This window comes from Pelobates fuscus, chromosome 6 (assembly GCF_036172605.1).
Source record: "Pelobates fuscus isolate aPelFus1 chromosome 6, aPelFus1.pri, whole genome shotgun sequence".
In the NCBI taxonomy this organism is placed as follows: domain Eukaryota; kingdom Metazoa; phylum Chordata; class Amphibia; order Anura; family Pelobatidae; genus Pelobates; species Pelobates fuscus.
The window spans coordinates 125,777,593-125,797,066 of NC_086322.1; the positions used below are offsets into that span (position 1 = coordinate 125,777,593).

Here is a 19,474-nt window from a genome sequence, read left to right on the forward strand (position 1 = left end):
GGGTTGTAACGGTATGTGGTCGCTTGTTAGTAGGAGTGAGTATGTCACTCTATAGTCGCTAGCACCACTAACTTAGCCTGGTTTTATTGGTTGGTAGTGGATGTCGGGTCTAGTGGCTTAGGCTTGGTATTCGTTAGTGTCCTCTACTTGGTGGCATTCTCGGGGTAGACTCCCCGTGAGTTACTAGGCTAATTGTGTGCGTCTATGGCGTAGTTGTGTAGGTTTATGTTGTGTGGTGGCTCGCTAGGCTAGGTCTATTTGTGGGTGGTCTAATTGTATGGCTAAGGTCCACTCTTATAAAGCTACAACTAGGGTGAGTCTATTGACGTCAATGTCAGAGCCTGTAAAGGTGGTCTGTCTGTACTATCTAACGATGTCCTTGTTAATGTGGGTCGTTTGTTAGTGCGGAGTCATTTGGATTGTGTGAAGGCTCCGTTGCTTGCGGTTCCCCTGTGACCCTGGGGCTGGGGGGGCGGGGGATGGAGGGGTAGTAGTAGAGCTCCGGAGTGTGTGTAACCGTTTAGCGGAGTGTGTGTAACAGTTTATCTTAGGTGTTGGGGCAAACTGGAGAACTGGAAATGTCCCATTTCCCCCCAACCGGGGTTGATAGAAGTTGGTATTGAGTCAGGTCGTAGCTTCGTGTGGTCCTCTGTGGTCTGGGGCTTCTCTGCTGCTTCTCGTTGTTCCCTGCCCGGGGCCTGGGGTTACGTTTGTGCATTGGTTCTTTAGTCCCAGTGTTGTTAGCAGTGCCAGTCCCTCTGCAGGGTCTGAGATTTTGTAATGTTTTCCTTCTTTAGTTATCCAGAGGGTCTTCGGTGTCGCCCACCTGTAGTTAATGCCTGCTTCCTGGAGGGTGACTGTGATTGGTCTCATTGTCTTACGCCATATGAGTGTGTCTCTGCTTAGGTCCTGAAATAGGGAGAGTTGACAATTCTCGAACTTGTAGGGGGTCTGTCCTTGAAATGCCGCCATTAGTCCCATCTTATCAGTCATGGTGCAGCAACGCAGGATGAGGTCCCGTGGCGCTGACGCGGGAGCCCAGGGTGATTTTGCTATTCTGTATATGCCATCAAAAATAAACTGCTTGGCCCACTTGGATGGTAGGACTGTCACCACTAGGCGCCTGACGGAATGGGGCAGCTCTTCTAGTTGTATGTTCTCTTGGACTCCCCTTATTTTTACGTTTTTCCTCCTGCCCCTGTCGTCTAGTATATTAAATGTCTGGCCATCGAGGCTTGTGTTGATTTTAGGCTCAGCACAGTTTCCCCCAGGGTTTGGAGATCCTGTTTCAGGTCTGCCAGGCCTGTTTCAGTCGCCTGTGTGCGGGCTGTCACTGACTGTACCTCCATGGTGAGTGCTGCTAGGTCCTCTTCCCACATTTGTTTTAGGTTTTTCTGCAAGCCAGTGAGCATTTCCTGGATGTCTCTTTTGGAGGCTGGTGTGTGGTCCCCTGCTGTCGGCGTTGCCACCGGGGGGGTGAGTATTGGAGAGGAGCGTGTCAGGGTGGTCTCCTGCCATCAGCGTTGCCTCCGGTGGGTGAGTATTGGAAGGGAGAGTGTCTGTGTGATCTCCCTCTGTTGAGGAGGCTGGTGATGTCTCACGGGGCGCCGGAGTCATTGGTGTGGAGGGGGTTTGCAGCATTAGGCTTATGTCTCGCTGCATTTTTCGGGTTGGATGCGGGTGGCTTTTGCGATATTCGCCCCATTTCACTTGCCTCAGGTAGTCCGTAACAGTCCGGTGTGTATCGCGGGCTGAATCCCCAGGCGAGCTCTGACGGCTGTCCGCTCGTGAGGTAGGCCTTGTGGCCTCGTTTTCGAAGTTTTCTGCCCGGGATAGAAAAAAAGGGCATCTGTGGGTTCAGCGGGCTATGCTGGAGCCGACCCACTTGGCAGAAGCTGTGAGTCTTGTAGGATGCTGTGGATTTTTAACAGATTGAGTTGTTTTCCTCCGGAGCTCTGAAAAATGGCGTCTTCTCCGTTCAGGCTCCAAGCTCCGCCCCCTAGAGAATATTTTTAAATGCCATGGGGACTTGTAATACGTCTCTTAAAATTAAAAAACACCCAATTTAGGGAAATTTTTACTCCTTTCGCTGCTACACTTCGATGTATGCCCTTCACCACATCTCAAATACAACTTAGCACAAATAAATCAAGAAGTGGAGCGATATTTAGGTGACAAACCCCATACCACATGCATATAAAATTAATTTATACTGAATTTATTCTCATTATATATGCATGTGGTATGGGGCTTGTCACCTAAATATTGCTCCACTTCTTGATTTATTTTTGCTATGGTACTTTACGTATTCACGTTTTATAGAAACTGTACCAGGAAGAGTGGCTAGAGTAATAAATAAAAAAACAAAAAAATACTGAACAGTTTTAAAGCATGAAATTACAAAAATGCTTAAATAATATTTATTATAAATATTAGATTTGAATGTTGGTTAAGTATAAAGTTTTCAACTTTAAAATCAATGAATTTTCTTTCCAACTTCTATACCCTTTTCCACCAGCAGATGTCGCTTTTACTCTGTCTTTCTTATCTTACTAGCTACTAAACTTTTTCATTTTGATCACTTAACTCTTCCTTCTTTTTCCTTTAGTATTTCTTTAGTGGCTAGCAGATTTGATTAGAGCAACTGTAAGTATAAATCTAAAGTATGTTCAATGAGAATATCAGATTTTAACCAAAATAACCAAACTAAAAACATGGTTGAATTGGGAACATTTTCTAGTTCAGCTCTCTTGACCGAAAATATTAAAGTATACCTATATATGCTCAATCCTCTTCTTATTTGAATCATCCTACTCATCAGAATCATATATATGCTCTTTACAGTTGCAAACATTTGAATATGAATTTATTAAGGCAATTAATAATATATCATTAACATAAGTCTTTAATCCTATTGCATACGTAAAAAAAATAAAAATGAAAAGAACCTGATAAAAATTGCTTTCCACCATTATTCATAATTTGATCCTCAAGATAAATGCAGAAGCTCTTGACCTTTTCTCCGACCAAGCAAAGGACAATCATTTATCCATGTGAAATTGATGAAAATCTCTCAAGTATTCTCATTTGTAATATAGGTCTAAAAACAACAGCAATGAAGTATATAAAGTCTATGGTCACTCAACTTTGAGTGAGCACTGGGTTCGAAACATGAGTACGGTCAAGGGATGCTTCGGAACTGCAGTATGCTTCTACATATATATTTATTTTAACAGTTCTCATATAGACTGTTCTATATTAGATGTAGATTTTTTTTCCTTATGAAATAACTTTATCTACAAAAATGTTAAAAAATATTTTTTAAAATATAATTTTAGAAGAATATCTATAGCTAACATAATGAAATGAACAACGAACGTTTTCAAAACATTCCTTTTAGACCATGGATTTGAAATGTAATAATTTGACGAATAAGTAACAACATTTGACAAAGTAGACGAAAAAATATTTTCTCCACAAACCACACTAAACATTGTTCATTTTACTAAATGTTAGCCATTTCTTTTTATTTTTGTTCCCAGCTTTAATTTTTTTTCTTGTACTTAAATTTTCTTGTGAATGTTTACTGTTTGGCATACAAATGTCATTTGCCAGTACAAAATTAGTCAATGTAAAAAACAATATATTGATATCATTGCCTTAATGCCAATCATGAAGCTCCAGTAACTTGTTTTGAACGTGGCTCATCTTTGAGTGGATTCTTTATTAAGTTCAATATGGACTAACACTTGAATCATCAGCTTCATTTAAAGGTCACTTGCTGCAACCTATCATGGCCTTTGTTCCTTGTAATACATGTTAGGTAAGAAAAGGGGTCCAGCTGCTGAGACATTAAAGAATCAATGTCATTCTTAAAATCCTAAAGGAACACTTTAACTTTAGTAATATAAATGCTTATTCCTAACGCTAAAGTGTTCTCTAGCCGTTTTGTTTACCTCCCACCCAAATGAATTAAATGTTTAATTACTATTCCTCCCACACTAAGGTGCTCTCTCCACAGCTGGTCCCGCCAATATAGCTAAGGAGAAAAAGCATTGGAAAGCTAGTGCACAGCCAATCAGATGTTTTTTTTTTTTTTTAGACCGTCTCATTAAAAGACAAGTTTTACATGGCTACATTAAGATGAAGTGGCCTGGGTGCCAATTAAGTCCCTTAAATATAATTTTAGTTTTAGCATATGCCATCTCTTTGTATTTTGTAATTCATGTGTGTTGTAAAGTTTGAAGAACCCACTTACCTACCTTTCCCAATGCCACTTCATTAAAAAACTGTGATATACTGGGGTTTAATAATAAATACATGATTTTGAATAAGGAACAATGTGCAGGATACCTCACACAAAAGTAGAAACTTCTATAATATAAAATGAATTTTATCACAAGTGTGCACTACATTTATGTTTCCATGTTTAAAAAAAAAAAAAAGAAAAAAAAGAAAAGTAATTATAGAAAGTCGAGGACTTTTGTCATCTTTATTCTGTTATTTTGAACTGAATTCCTTGAATCTAAATCATACCTTTTAGCTTAAAAAAAATGTAAACATTTTGAGTTGAGCAGCGGGCTGTGCGCAGGCTGGCATGAGTAGATCACTCTAAAGTCAATAGGAGTATTTTTTGTATGAAAGAAAAAATTCAAAACTCCTCAAAACCTATTAGGCCTAACTCATGCGCGTCTATACAGGCAAAATTATAAAATAACCAAATCTTAATATATTTGCAATCCTGAAAAATATTTTTTTTCCATTTGTTTTAATTAGAAAAGTATAGAAATTTGCCAACTTTAACTTTCTCCACATATTAAAGTTTAGTCCAGGCTGAACACCAAGTAGTCCATGATGCTTCACTGTCCACCATTTATAATGTGTGAAACCGTCAGACGAGTTCTTGTTTGTGCTTATGTACAACTAAGTCTAGTAGAATGTGTTGAGACTGACACTTCAGAGTCTGTATAATGTCCAGGCTTCCTTATGTCAGGAGAAATGTCTTGCAGTGGCCACATTTCTACCCAGAAGAATGAGGGGGTGTAATCCTTCTGGCTGGTTTTATTTCCACCAGATTGTCTCTGTTTATAGTTATTCCAGATTTGATTGATCATCTCTTTAAAAGGTCGTGTTGTTATAGTGTACAGGATTGGATTTAAAGCACTGTTAATAGGCAATATGAAGATCACTACCCAGGAACTGATCGAACCTAGAAAAAAAAAATGCAGATATTATACAATATGCAACAAGTATATTCATTGAATATACAATATATCCAAATTATTGTATAGAAAAAAAACAAAGCAAAAAATGAAAAATCAGCACTGCTTCTCAAATATATCTACCTAATCTATCGATCGATCGTGTGGAATTTTAAAAATAAAGTCTACTTGTCCAAGGGACTATAGTACTAACCCAATCTACTTGTCCCGAGTCAAATAGTTTCAATTAGAAAGATTGGAGCCCCAGCCAAAACTCCACATCTCTGTATACACACTGTAAATGTAGGAAAAAAAAGCTTTAGCGTATTTCATTATTTTAGGTCATAACTTACCCAAATGCACCTCATCCCTCTGTACTGTGTCTTATTCACAAGTGTACCATTATCCTTCTTTTTCTTCACACTGACTACAATAATTAAACATGCTAAAACACTTGATACGAATGCAATGTAAACTCTGTTGTGACTACAGTGTTACCACCCAATTAGATGTCATTCCAATGTACTTGCATCCCTCTTTCTGTACAATGTTTGTGAGGTGTACCTATGCCCCCTTTCTTTGTTCCACTGATCTTAAATAAGTATGATAAAATACTTGATAGCAATGCAAGGTTGTGCCTAGTGTGCCTATGTCTCTCCATATAGTGTATGGAGGTAATTCTATATTACCTTTATTTTATCCAACTAACCTACAATAATTAAATACATTAACATACTTAATAGAAATGCTATGTTAAAATCAGACTGCAGTGTGCCTATATACCTCCATATAGTGTCTGAGACACTCCCAGGTGTATCTATATCTCCTCTAATTTTTCTGCTGACCTACAATAGTTAATAGGGATGTGCATGGGCAAATAATTTGGTTCGGTTCGGCACTTCAGCAATTCGGGACTTCAGCAATTCGGCACTTCGGTTCGGTTCGGTTTGGCACTTCCAAAATTCAGCACTTCGGTTTGGTTTGGCACTTCCGAAATTCTGGACTTCGGCAATTCCCTTACAATAACCATACCCTAACCCCTAACCCTACCCCTAATCCTAGTAGAGTTAGGGTTAGGGGTTAGGTTAGGGGTAGGGTTAGATTCCTGTCATCATTCCCTTAATACTCTCTCCCTCTCCTGTTTTGCCACTTTTCAGAAATCCAAAGCACTTTGGCACTTCGGCACTTCAGCACTTCGGTTCGATTCGGCACTTACAAAATTCGGCAATTCGGTTTGATTCGGCACTTACGAAATTCGGCACTTACGAATATCCGAATTGCAGATATTCGTCTGAATTGCTAAATGCATATAAAATCTGTACATAGGGGGTACTGTTTTACACGTGAGACATCGCTGAATACAAAAATTTGTATTTTATTGCAGTAAAAGCAAACAGTATTATGACATTCACAGTTAAAATGTTGTGCAGAACTAAAAAAAAAAAAATTCTTAATTTCTCACAAATTTTTTAATATTTTATTCATATTAAATTATGTTTCATAGCTAAATATTTGATGTTAAATGAAAGCTCTATTTCTTCTGAATAAAATGATACATAATAAGTGTGGGCACACTTAATTTGAAAGAGGTGAATTGCGGTTGAACAGACATATAGTCAAATTCCAAGTTTTGTTTTGATCAAAACGTGTACATTTGGCTCAGTCCTTAAGGGGTTAATCTTATGATAAATTGCAAATTGTATTCTGTTTCAATCCAAAGCTAAATATTTATCTAGATGATGGAAAAACTTCAAACAACCTATAAAATAAAGTTGAAAAAACACTGAGAACTTAACATCTGCAAATTAACACCAAACACATGTTAAATGGAACTCAGTGATAACAGTGAGAAACTCTTACTATAACTCTCATAAACTGAACCGTAAATACAGCTTGTTTAAAACTATTTGGTGTCTTAACAAATGGTAATATAGCAGAGAGATAGCAGAAAATTAGGATTAATTAATTGTCAAAAGCAATTTATACCAGATGAGAGGAGGCAAATCATATACAGTGAAAAATCCCAATCTGGACTGGATAAAGTTTCCATTTATTGGGACAGAAAATGCAGCAGAAGGATTTCTCTGCCTCTATTTTTCAGGTACCTGGGAGCTCACACAATCTCTATTCTTTCTCAGAGTGTGCTACTTAGAAAACAGGCTGTCCATCTGTCCTGCCATCCATTCATGTATCTATCAATCCATCCACCCATTCATGTATACATCCATCCACCTATAAATATCAGCCTCTGATTCTCATTCAATGGTAAATAACTGTTTTGCACTAATTGTCAGTATCTTTATTTTAGTGAATACTTTTTTGAATATTTATATACCTGGAATTTCTACTTGAAGCAAGGATAGAAGTTTCAAGATGAAAATCGGAATCCAACATAGAGCATCCGTGAAGACAATGAAGAAGAACCGTTTTGCCAGCGTCATTTCTTTTTTGATATGATTGTGTATTTCCGTTGCCATTATGGCAGTTCGGTGAATACTATAAAACATACTGCTGTATGAAAATACAATGATAATAAAAGCTGCCAAGTTCACTCCTGTTGGAATAATTTTGAGAAGAAAAGTTTAAGGATCCATATATTCAAAAACAAAAAAACTGGCCACAAATGGTGGGCAGATACTTGTAGAATGTACATATTTCACAAAGTGTAGACCATATGTAGGATAGGAGTTACTATACCATTTACTGTACAAGGACTTCAAAGAGTGTTATATAAACTGTTCTAATAATATAGACAATCACTAACATTTTTCAAACGTTTCCTGCTTTAATAATTTTTAGTAAACTTACCCCTAAATAATGTGACAAATTTAATGGATATTCATCACATGGACATGTGAAGGATATTAATAAAATGTTTCCTTTAATTAAGAGACCCATGCCAGACAAAATGTCTGGATGGTTACAATAATAAAGCTAAGAATTCGTAAATCTTTATTTAGGAGACAAAAACTTCACGAAAGGCCAAATATACATGAAACCCAGAAAATACACACCTAAAGTGAATCTCTTTTAGTTTTTAGAACTTGGTTTCAAATTGTTTTAGTTTATCTCCTAATTATCTGTCTAAGGCTTAGATTACTCACTGACTGCACTCTCTAGTCCCCTTTTGTTCTAACTTATTTCCTATATTAGTCTCATATCATATAAGAGTTATTTACTAAAGTGAGAATTGCTGGGAATTCAAAGTTAATTTCAAAAAAAGGACATGGAATGAAATGGAAAGTAACGGAAATGAAATAAATTTATCCTTGTTAGAGTTAAAAATAACCACATTTTCCCCTTATATAATTGATTTTAAATAAACTATGCACTATTTTCTCGAGGGATGATGTTTGTTCATTCTACAGAATACACAAATAATGACCATTATTTTTATAAAAAGAAAGAGGATCTAGATTTGAAAAAGCAAAAGAGATATCTGGTTAAAAATGGATTAATATACAATTATAAAATTACTTGACTCCTTTATATTGGCTAGTTAGCATCCTTACCTAGAAATATAATGACCGAGTATATCTGGGCTGCCGTACTTTCTGGTTTCTCAGAATGAAGTGGAAAGCAGACACCGTTAGTTCCATAATAGTTGTGAAAAAAAGTTTGGTTACTTAAGGGTATGAAGGCAATAACAAACCCAATAATCCATATGAGTACCAGCATAGTAACTGTTCGGAATTTACCGGGCTTCAGACATCGGAAAGGGTACACTATGCAGATGTATTTTTCCAAAGTTAAATACGTAAGAAGCAACACAGATACTTCAGTGGACAAAATAGCTAAGGATCCCACCAGACGGCATTGCATGCTGTCCATCCAAGCTTGAGCATTTTCGTTGTATTCCCCACGATATTTAAGATCATAATATCCAATGACAAATAGGTAAACTCCCATTAAACAGTCAGCACCTAAAATATAAACAATTTCATGTCATTTCCTTTAAGTAATGTCTAAAAATTAGAAATACATTTACATATTAAGATAATATGTAATTATTACTGATTTGCTATTGGTGTGCTATTTTAGTTATTTTATGTTTACCACTATTTAATGTGATCAGAAATATAAAATCATATTATTTCTAATGTAACTGCAGAATGCCTTAAAACATTTTTAGAACCCTTTGTTTAAAATATTACACCCTTTAAAAATGTGTATTATATTTTTGGTTAGAATAAACTATTATACATGCATTTTTTTTTTATTGATGCTCTCACTTCCTAACCTGTTCCTCTGGCACTTGATATTGTGCTCGACCAGTTATTGCTTCCTATAAAAGGGTACCTGTCATGACGAATACAACTTAATTTTAACCCCTTAAAGACACATGACAGAAATATTCCGTCAGGGTTCCCTTTTATTCCAGAAGATGTGTCCTTTACGGGTTAAACGATAGAGAATAAAAATTCCAACTATACATTGGGCCAGCAGAATTGATAGCAAATTTCAAGATTTCTTTAAAAGCAGAGGTTAAGCTGTTTACACTTGTTATGGGAAGCAATTCTGTCCTTCCGAATCAGGGTATGCATGACACACAGCAACTGTAACACCCACTGAAAATATGATTGATGCTCTCAGCAGGAGACATGGGTAATGGAAATAAATTATAATATGAACTTTTAATAGTATTAAGGGAAGAAATTGTATACCATAAGTCAAGCCAGATGGTTATAAAACTGCAAGTGTATATCTGGTATGTGAGCGCTCCAATATAGATAAACAATTAATCATAAAATAAAATAATGATGACCACTATAGCTAGCAACACCACAATAACCACCAAAATGGAAAAAAACAAATAGAAGAACAGGCATATACACCGGGTACATCTATCTAAACAAATATACTGTGAACATATATAAAATATGTAAAAAACCTGATTTATTGTATAAAAAACAAAACGTAATAATAATAAACAACACCTCAAATGTCCAGATCAAATCTCTACAAAGTGGATAGTATGGGGCCCCCTGTTCGTAGTTATTTTCCACAAATAAGCTGATGCTGAGGACTGGAGATGTGCACATGAAAAATATAATTAGTAAATTCAGATATACAAAATGTATTCCACAGAAAAAATAATCAAGTTAGAGATAGTACCCAAATGGATGCACCGTCTCAAGTGGAGGGAGCTCGTGAACCGACCAAAATACCGGGTCAGGACTAAGGGGGTTGCGATTAGGATGTCCCCAAATGTGAAATCATATCCACAAGATATAGAACACTATGGGGATTCACCAAGGCAACTTACCCTGTTCGTCCAACCTTCGGATAAGGTAACGGGAGCACACCAACTCCAAACAGTGGGAGGTGCAAACGATGCCGTTCCCGCCAGGCCAATCGCCGAAAATCAATGTCCGATCGTGAATGAAGGACCGGATGGGAAAACCAAGTCAATCGGCGGTGTGGTGCACATCTCCAGTCCTCAGCATCAGCTTATTTGTGGAAAATAACTACGAACAGGGGGCCCCATACTATCCACTTTGTAGAGATTTGATCTGGACATTTGAGGTGTTGTTTATTATTATTACGTTTTGTTTTTTATACAATAAATCAAGTTTTTTACATATTTTATATATGTTCACAGTATATTTGTTTAGATAGATGTACCCGGTGTATATGCCTGTTCTTCTATTTGTTTTTTTCCATTTTGGTGGTTATTGTGGTGTTGCTAGCTATAGTGGTCATCATTATTTTATTTTATGATTAATTGTTTATCTATATTGGAGCGCTCACATACCAGATATACACTTTTCTAGTTCAATTACACAAGTCGCTCTCCTGTATGTGATGCAGCCCTATTTTTATTGATTTTATTGGGTCGATTCATTACCCCCACCCTCACTGTCAGTTCCTTTATATTTACACTTGTATAAAACTGCAAACCTCTATCTATCATGAGAGGATAACTTTAATATACTTAGGAAAGCAGCATCACAATGTAACCTTTTATTGTACACTGTATTTGTTACTGTGGTTATGCCTTTCCTTACATTTGGAATATATTTCTCTGCTCTGTCCCATCTTTTGGCTTGAAGAATGGCACATGGAACCCATGGGCCCCTGTAAATGATTGCCACTGCCTGAAATCTCTAATAAAAAATAGAATGCACAAATGCCTCATGAGCAATTAGAACCAATCATTTAGCCTCAGCCTAATACACAGGGTTAATTTTATACAGCAATAATTGACAGTATAATGATACAATCACATAATATTAGCCTGTTATGGCACATCATTCAAAATCTTTTGTAGGTTTTGATATAGGGTCTAAAGGGATACTTTGGCACACCCCCTACTGTAAGTAGTCATACCATTTTTCACCAAGGGAATCTTTGCAGGTGAGTTACTTTTTATTTTTATTTTTCCATGCATTATCTTTATAATGAACTAAAATAGGGAGTATATGTTTACCTCATAGTTCCCCATTAATTATACATCAAAACTTTTACATCAGAAATCTATTCTCTAGGACTGGGTCAGGTGGCAGATTGTCTATTGCGGCCAAAAACGGCAACTCTTACAGTTGTCAGGTGAGACTCCTAGAAGGTGCAGTTTTAGCAGCAGTAATTTCTTTAAATCCCTGTTTTTGCACAAGTGAGTTAAACCAGAAGCTTCTTCATTTTTGTTTTTTTTGGACCCAGCAGCAGCAATAACGTTCCTTCTTAGCTTTTAGTGGGACCTAAGCTGCACCATAGAATAGGTAGCTTATCGTGAGAATTGTAATTCAAGCAGAAGTTGGAGAGTGGTATGTGTCCAGTTCCCGTGGTTCATTTGGAAAAGTAGTCTAAGGCTATTGTTTATGTTATGTAGACCTATTAATCAGCATGCTTTGCAGTATTGTATACACTCTGTATGCCAAATGTTTTCTAAATAAACATGTTCTTACTACTTACAGCACAGTGAGATGATGGACGTGGCATGGAGTTTGTTCTCCGATCTGATGTAAGGCCGTGTACAGATGACAAAAATGTTTCCAAAGCAGGTTATCACAGAAACAACCCACACAAACACTCGTTGAACAATACTTGCTAGCAGGTTCTCTAAAGATGAAATGCCATCCGTGTTTGGCTTACAGTTCCGAACATGGGGAGCAAATCCACAGTACTGGAATTTCTTAAAATAACTGCCAAAAACATCAGAACAAAACAGGCTTAATATCATGCAGCTTTATCTTGCCGATCACATTAACTGATAATTTCATGTTTACAATAAACAATATATTAAAGTTGATCTATTACTAGGCAGTTTTCCCTTGTGTTTGGGTATTAAACAAGCATATCTGCTAGAAAGCCATTCACTTACTTCAGCCATCATTCACCGATAAACAAGCAATTGATTCCTATGTAGACTTGCCAGCATGATAATATCTAACTGATTAAACATTTTGTAGGATCATTCATCAAGGAATATTCTGCAGTCTAGTGGCAGTCACAAGTTCAAGGAAACCTACATATTTGTTTTTGAAAAATATAGTTGCAAACATTGGCTTTATTTCTAGACTTTTTGCAGAAGGGACAAGCCGTGAATTGCTATATCAACCCTTAGATATGTATACATATAGTACAGATCATGATAACCTACAATCTAAAGTATTTGTACACACTTATTACTTGTTATAAAGTAGACGTAGTATACATATTAAAAGTAAATACAATGTCCAGCATAATTGACAGGTACTAGGGGAGGGCATAACAGAGAGCAGGATAAATGTGCACAATACACCACCAAGGGTAGAAGATACTTCTAGAGTTCTAGAGTGAGGGTACAGCTGGATACCATCACTGATATACAGGTATACAGGTGCAAAATAGATTGCAGCAGTGGCCCTGGTTCAAGATTTTTTTTTGCCTCCCCCTCTCCCAGAGCAAGGATGGTCAAAAGATCATACATATCCCACGATGCGTTGCCAGCTGGGAATCTACCATTTGCCCATCTTTGCAGGGTGGACATTGTTTGTATGTTTAAATGTAAGCATGTTTTTGTATGGAGTATGTGTGTGCGAATGTGGGGTCGATGTATGTGTAGTGTTGGCATTTCAATGCATTTGTGTTTATATGTACTATTGCCACTTGAAAGCAATTGAATAGTTGTGTATAGTGTGTTTGAATGCAGGGGTGTGTTTGTATGTTGTGTTTGAATGAAGGGGTGTATTTATGTGTAGGGTTTGGTGATGGAATGCAGGGGTGTGTCTGTATATAATGTTGTTTTAATACAAAGGTTTGTATGTAGTGTTGATGTTTGATTGCAACTGTGTGTTTGCATGTAATGTGGATGTTTGATTTCAACGGTGTGTTTGCATGTAGGGCTGGTGTTTGATAGGAGGGGTGTGTTTGTATATAGTTTAAATGCGAATGCAGGGATATATGCACCTATAAACATATGCAATCACACACAGATACACACTAATATACACTCTGACGCACACATATACCCACACACAGATACACATTGACCCAAGCACGTCTCAAAATACATATTTGTAGTCACCCCTCTGCCTCCTTACCTTTTTGGCGCAGGAGGGTGGCTTTCGGATATTATCATGTGACCTTAGGTGTTATACCAGATGCACTTGGCAGGCATCTACCCCTTTATTAAGGACCTTTTTAGACAACCTTTCGGCTCACCCTGAGCCTTTGTAACACAGACGACCTGGCATACCCCAGACTCCTACGGGACTGAATTCTTGAAACCAATCTGTCCCAATGGATGATTTTCTAAACATTTTAGAGGAACTCCACAATAGCGTGCATGGAATCAGAATGGTGTCCTTTTCTCTTTCCTCGTCAGAGGCATCAGAAGTACACTCTGCCCACACACAAATAAGTGCGTATCTCTGCACCTTGATGTCCACTGTGGTGACAAAAGCAGATTTGGCAACTCTTTTGGTGTACTTACATGGTAAAATCTGGTTGATCTGTATATAATAGGGCAGAGGTGGAAGTGGAACATAAGGGTGAAAGGAGTTACCGAAACCCTGGGCACTGAAAATGTGGAGGGGATACTCACTGAACTATTCTGGACAATATTGGGGGAAGAAGCTCCACCATCTTTTGTAGCACATAGAGCATTACACCCACAGTACCTGGAGGATGCCCCTAGGGACATTAAAAGACCTGATAATGAATCATCCCACCTGGAACAGCTGTGTCTCTTTTTCATGATTTGCCCCAATAACGCTAGATGCCAGGAATCCATCATCACCCTGTTACAGGAAAGATGGATCCAATACAAAAGATCAGGCAAAAAAACACTTTGATATGTCTGAGGTGGCCTGAGGAGATAACAAACTTTCTGACTTGACTGGAGCTGACTGAGATCTCAGTCCGAAATTGAAGGGAGGCCTTAATTAAGACCTGCTGCTAGATGCCGACGGAGTGTATCTCTGTCAGGCCCAGGGCCTCAGAGGAGGACAGACTAATCCCATCCGGAGGAGTAGGTCTTTGGGGTCACAGCCCTGATGGTGCTTTAAATCCTAGGCAGCTTAAAGGGAAGCTGCACCTGATACCTGTCTACCACCCATCTCAGATGGAATTTACATGATTCCATTACCCTGTTACCCACCTGGAGTAGTTGACTACTGGAGGGAGTTTTTTCCTGTCAAAAAAAAGACGCCCTAACTCACAAACAGTGAGGCACGTTTACCTCATACACAATAAAGACATATTACCAGGCTTTAGAGTGGCAGGACTTAATGTATATATATAAGGCATAGAGAAAAGTCAGATACAGACCAAGGTCAGGCTTGGGAGACAGATGGATTAATAAGAATAACAGAGCCAAGAGTCAGGGATATCATAATACAGAATATACAATTAAATAAAACCAAGTTACCAGAAATACCATGAAAATAGGAATGCATATACGGAATTTAGATTTAAAACACATACACTTGATCCAACTAATAGATAATTTTAATTCACTTTGTGGTTTTTTTTTTATGTACTGAGATAATGGAATAGGGTCCACGTATAAATATGTTAAGGTAATAGAAATATAATACACAATATAGATAATTAACACTATTAAGATCATAAGATATGTTAAGGTAATAGAAATATAATACACAATATAGATAATTAACACTATTAAGATCATAATAGGGTATTGACTGTGGTGAATGGTGGGAATTAGAGATATATTTTTAAAATTACAATGAAGGTGAATGTCTAAGAAATCAATATAGAAATACTTCTAAAAACCAAAGGGATTGGGATGTGATAGGTTTATCTATATGTACATATGTATATATATATATATATATATATATTTCCTTTTTCCCTTTTTTTTCTTCTCTCCTTCCCCCCCCTTGTTTACTCCCTTCCACACAACCACGTCAGCAACTGTGTTCTAGCTAGTAGCTCTACTTTGGAGTGGCTAGACAATGTATAATCCAGGGGAATATTATCCAAGGATTATTGTAAATTGGCGACCCTGTTTTCCTTTTAGGGACACGGGTTCATTTGTTTGTGTGAATGTGTGCATCAGGGGCATATGGAGAAGGAATGGGAGGGAGGCTTTTAAAACTATTACTGTAGACCATAAAGGACCAGTAATGATCTATGAATATGGTTAGGGTCTTATCTATTAATGCCCAGGGTTTCAATACCCCTCAAAAGAGAGGATATTTATATGATACAATTAGAAAAAATAAAATAGACCTATGTTTCGTCCAGGAGACACATTGGCAGAAACAGAATAGTAAGTACTGGAAATTCTCCAAATTCCCAGTAATCTTCACATCAGATTATAATAAAAAGAAGAGAGGAGTTGCAATAATAATTTCAGCATATACTAAATTTGAACTTATTATGGAAAAAAAAGATAACCAAGGTAGAAGTTTGATCTTGATTTGTAAATTAAATGAAGAAATATATACATTAGTAAACTTATACGCAACAAATATCTACTCCAGTAAATTGTTTAAATCGTTTTCTAATGAAATCGAGAAAATCAAAAAAGGAACTCTATTAATAGCCGGAGATATGAATGTTACACCAGATGTAAAAATGGATAGAACACTAACTAATAAGAACAATCATTATACTAGAAAAATAATTAATAACGCTAGATCATTTAGTAATACTATGATAGAACATGATCTTTATGATATCTGGAGGGTTCACCACCCTAATGACAGGGATTATTCGTATTTTTCTCATGTACATAAAACCTATTCTAGAATAGATATTTATTTAACAAATTCGTATAGTTTACAGAAGTTTGAGAATTCTAATATCGATAATATATCCTGGTCAGATCATGCACCGATAATAACTAATATCAAACAAAAAATTGACACCAAGGTAATTACACCTTGGAGGATGAATGATCAAATTCTAGACTCAGTATCTGGCCTAAAATATTTGAAAGACCAAGCAGAAGAATTTATAAGATTCAATGATAACAAAGAAGTATCTAATAGCACTCTCTGGTGTACATATAAATGTTTTATGAGGGGAAACTATAAAAATTGGAGCAAAACTGAAAAAAGATCAGGGGAAAAATTTAACGGATCTTTATATAGAATTAGCCATATTGGAAAATACTAATAAAAAAGACTTCAATATATTAAGATTAAACAAAATTAAACAAATACAAACTCAAATTAAAACCAGTCTATCAAATAAAGTGAATAATGCAATTATAAGGTTAAAACAACTCATGGAGAAAATAGAATGAGTAACATTTTTTCTGATAAATTAAAATTTAAAAAAAGACAACAAAGGATTACAAAGATCAAATATAATAATAAAGATCACTTATCACCAATTGACATAGGGGAAGTATTTGGTCAATATTATAAGTCATTATATAATCTCCCAAAGATCTCTTTAACGATCTCTTTATCTTTTTATCTACCTGTAAATTACCAAAAATTAATGTAGAACAGACTAAAGATTTACAATCCCCTATATCCATGACAGAGATTACTCACGCTATAAAAACACTCCATAAAGGGAAAGCTCCTGGACCAGATGGCTCAACAGATTCCTTTTATAAAACATGTCTTACTCCTATTGCTTCTCTTCTTTTCAAAGTTTATAATGAAGTGAGAGATCAGAAAAAGTTCCCCAAGGAAATGTTACAAACAATGATTACTCCTATATTAAAACCAGAGAAAGACCCACATTTTGTATCGAATTATAGACCTATTTCGTTATTAAACATTGATATAAAGATCTTCTCAAGGATATTAGCTGATAGAATAAAAAAAATCGTCCCGACTTTAATCCATATTGCATCTGACTGGTTTGATGTAAATAATGGCACATGCCAGGGATGTCCCCTGGCCCCATTGTTATATGCCTTAACTATAGAACCACTTGCCTCAGCCATTAGACTAGATCGAAAAATTCAAGGGATTCATCTGGCCACTAAACAAGTCAAGGTTCTATTATATGCAGATGATATAATTCTAACATTAACTGAATGTGAGGACTCACTATATCAATTTATGAAATTAATTGAGAACTATAGATCTATTTCTAATTATAAAATCAATGTAAATAAAACACAGGTAATATATTCCAACTTACCTGAACAACAACTTCTAACTTTAAAATCTAAATTTCCATTCACTTGGTCGAGTGATAGTATAAAATATTAGGGAGTAAAATTAAGCTTTGACTGGAATCAAATAATTAAAATCAACTACTACCCATTGCTCAAAGATATGAAAGACACGTTACTTAAATGTAATAACTTATACGTATAATGGATAGGGAAATCTAATGCGGTTAGACACTATTTACTACCTAAACTTGAATATATAATGAGAACCATTCCCATGAAAGTCCCAAAAGACATATGAAAAGAATATCAAAAAATATTCTCACAATACCTCTGGGGAAAAAAAAAAATCAAGAATAGCCCTGAGATATATAACTACAAAATTTATGGATGGCGGAATATCATTCCCAGATGTATATCAAGTACATGATGCAATCATGCTCTCTCATATCTTAGAATGGAATAACTATAACAATGTTGACAATTTGTGGATAGACCAAGAACAAATTTCGAGTAATATATCTGATATTAAACTATTATATTGGATTGATCTTCCAACATTTAATAAATTACAAATTAAAAACAAGATAATATTGGATATTTTTTCTAATTTACAGATCCGGAAGAAAAAAATACAGATTATAGAACATCTAACTATAAATTCACCAATTGAAATAATACAAATATATATAGAGGATATTAACATTAAAAAATGGAAGGACAATGGTCTCGTAAAATTAGCTGATATTTTAAAACCAGACCTTCAAATAAAATCGTTTCAACAAATTCTCATAGATACAAAAGGTCTTGATAATGAACAATTTACATATATTAGAATTAAACATTTTATACAATCCAATCCAATACACAATATCTCAGTTATAGATAATATTCTTAACATAGAACATAAGAATAATATGGTCTCAAAAATAAATAAGGTCCTATATCGTAGATACAATAAGAGAAAAATGAAATCTATGTTGAAATGGGAAAACGATATTGGAAATGAGTTTCCATTGGATCAATGGAAGGAATCATTCGATTTGCTTAGGAAAGCGATACATAGTATAAGTTTGTATGAATTACAGATTAAATTGGTTCATAGGTGGTATATGGTTCCAGCGAGAGTGCAAGATTCCACCCTCCCACAGATCCTCTCTGTTGGAGATGCTTAAGATGTAACGGAACGTTTAGACATATATGGTGGGATTGCTATGCCCTCGATCCTTTAAAGCAAGCGACATCTACAATAATCAATACCATTCTTAAAAAAACAATGGACCTCTCTCCACAACTATTCTTGTTACATATGAATATCCCTACTAAAACTAAAATTATAAAATATTTAATAATTCATATTCTAATGGCGGTTAAAATCTGCATCGCCAGATATTGGAAAACTGTAAATATTCCTTCATGGAGAGAGGTGGAATCTCAAATAGGATATCAACGTTTAGTGGAGAAACAGGTATATAGAAATCTTAATATGACAAACAAATACATCAAGATATGGGAACCCTGGGCAACTGAGATATCCACTAACCAATAACGTAGAGTACACTAAAAGAATACTGGTCCTTAAAGTCACAAACTTCCATTATATGTTTCCTAATGACTTTGGTGCACTGTGTGAATGAGTACTTTTTTTTTTTAATGTATGTTTTACACGTTTAGTTCGATAAGATACGACTAAGGGAGCTAGGTATCAATCTATTGGCTAATATAGATTATGATGGGGTAATTG

General features: G+C 36.0%; 1 protein-coding gene across 1 annotated transcript in view; it reads right to left on the reverse strand.

Annotated features, from left to right (window-relative positions):
• Positions 1-4,446: 4,446 nt before the first annotated feature.
• RXFP1 (relaxin family peptide receptor 1) overlaps positions 4,447-19,474 on the reverse strand; it is a 351,549-nt gene continuing 336,521 nt past the window's right edge. The window contains exons 15-18 of the mRNA XM_063458232.1: positions 12,114-12,343; positions 8,714-9,124; positions 7,537-7,755; positions 4,447-5,209 (exon numbers count right to left, since the gene is read on the reverse strand). Coding sequence (XP_063314302.1) covers positions 4,914-5,209; positions 7,537-7,755; positions 8,714-9,124; positions 12,114-12,343 — 1,156 coding nt within the window. The 3' untranslated portion in view covers positions 4,447-4,913. The remainder of the gene's footprint in view (positions 5,210-7,536; positions 7,756-8,713; positions 9,125-12,113; positions 12,344-19,474) is intronic.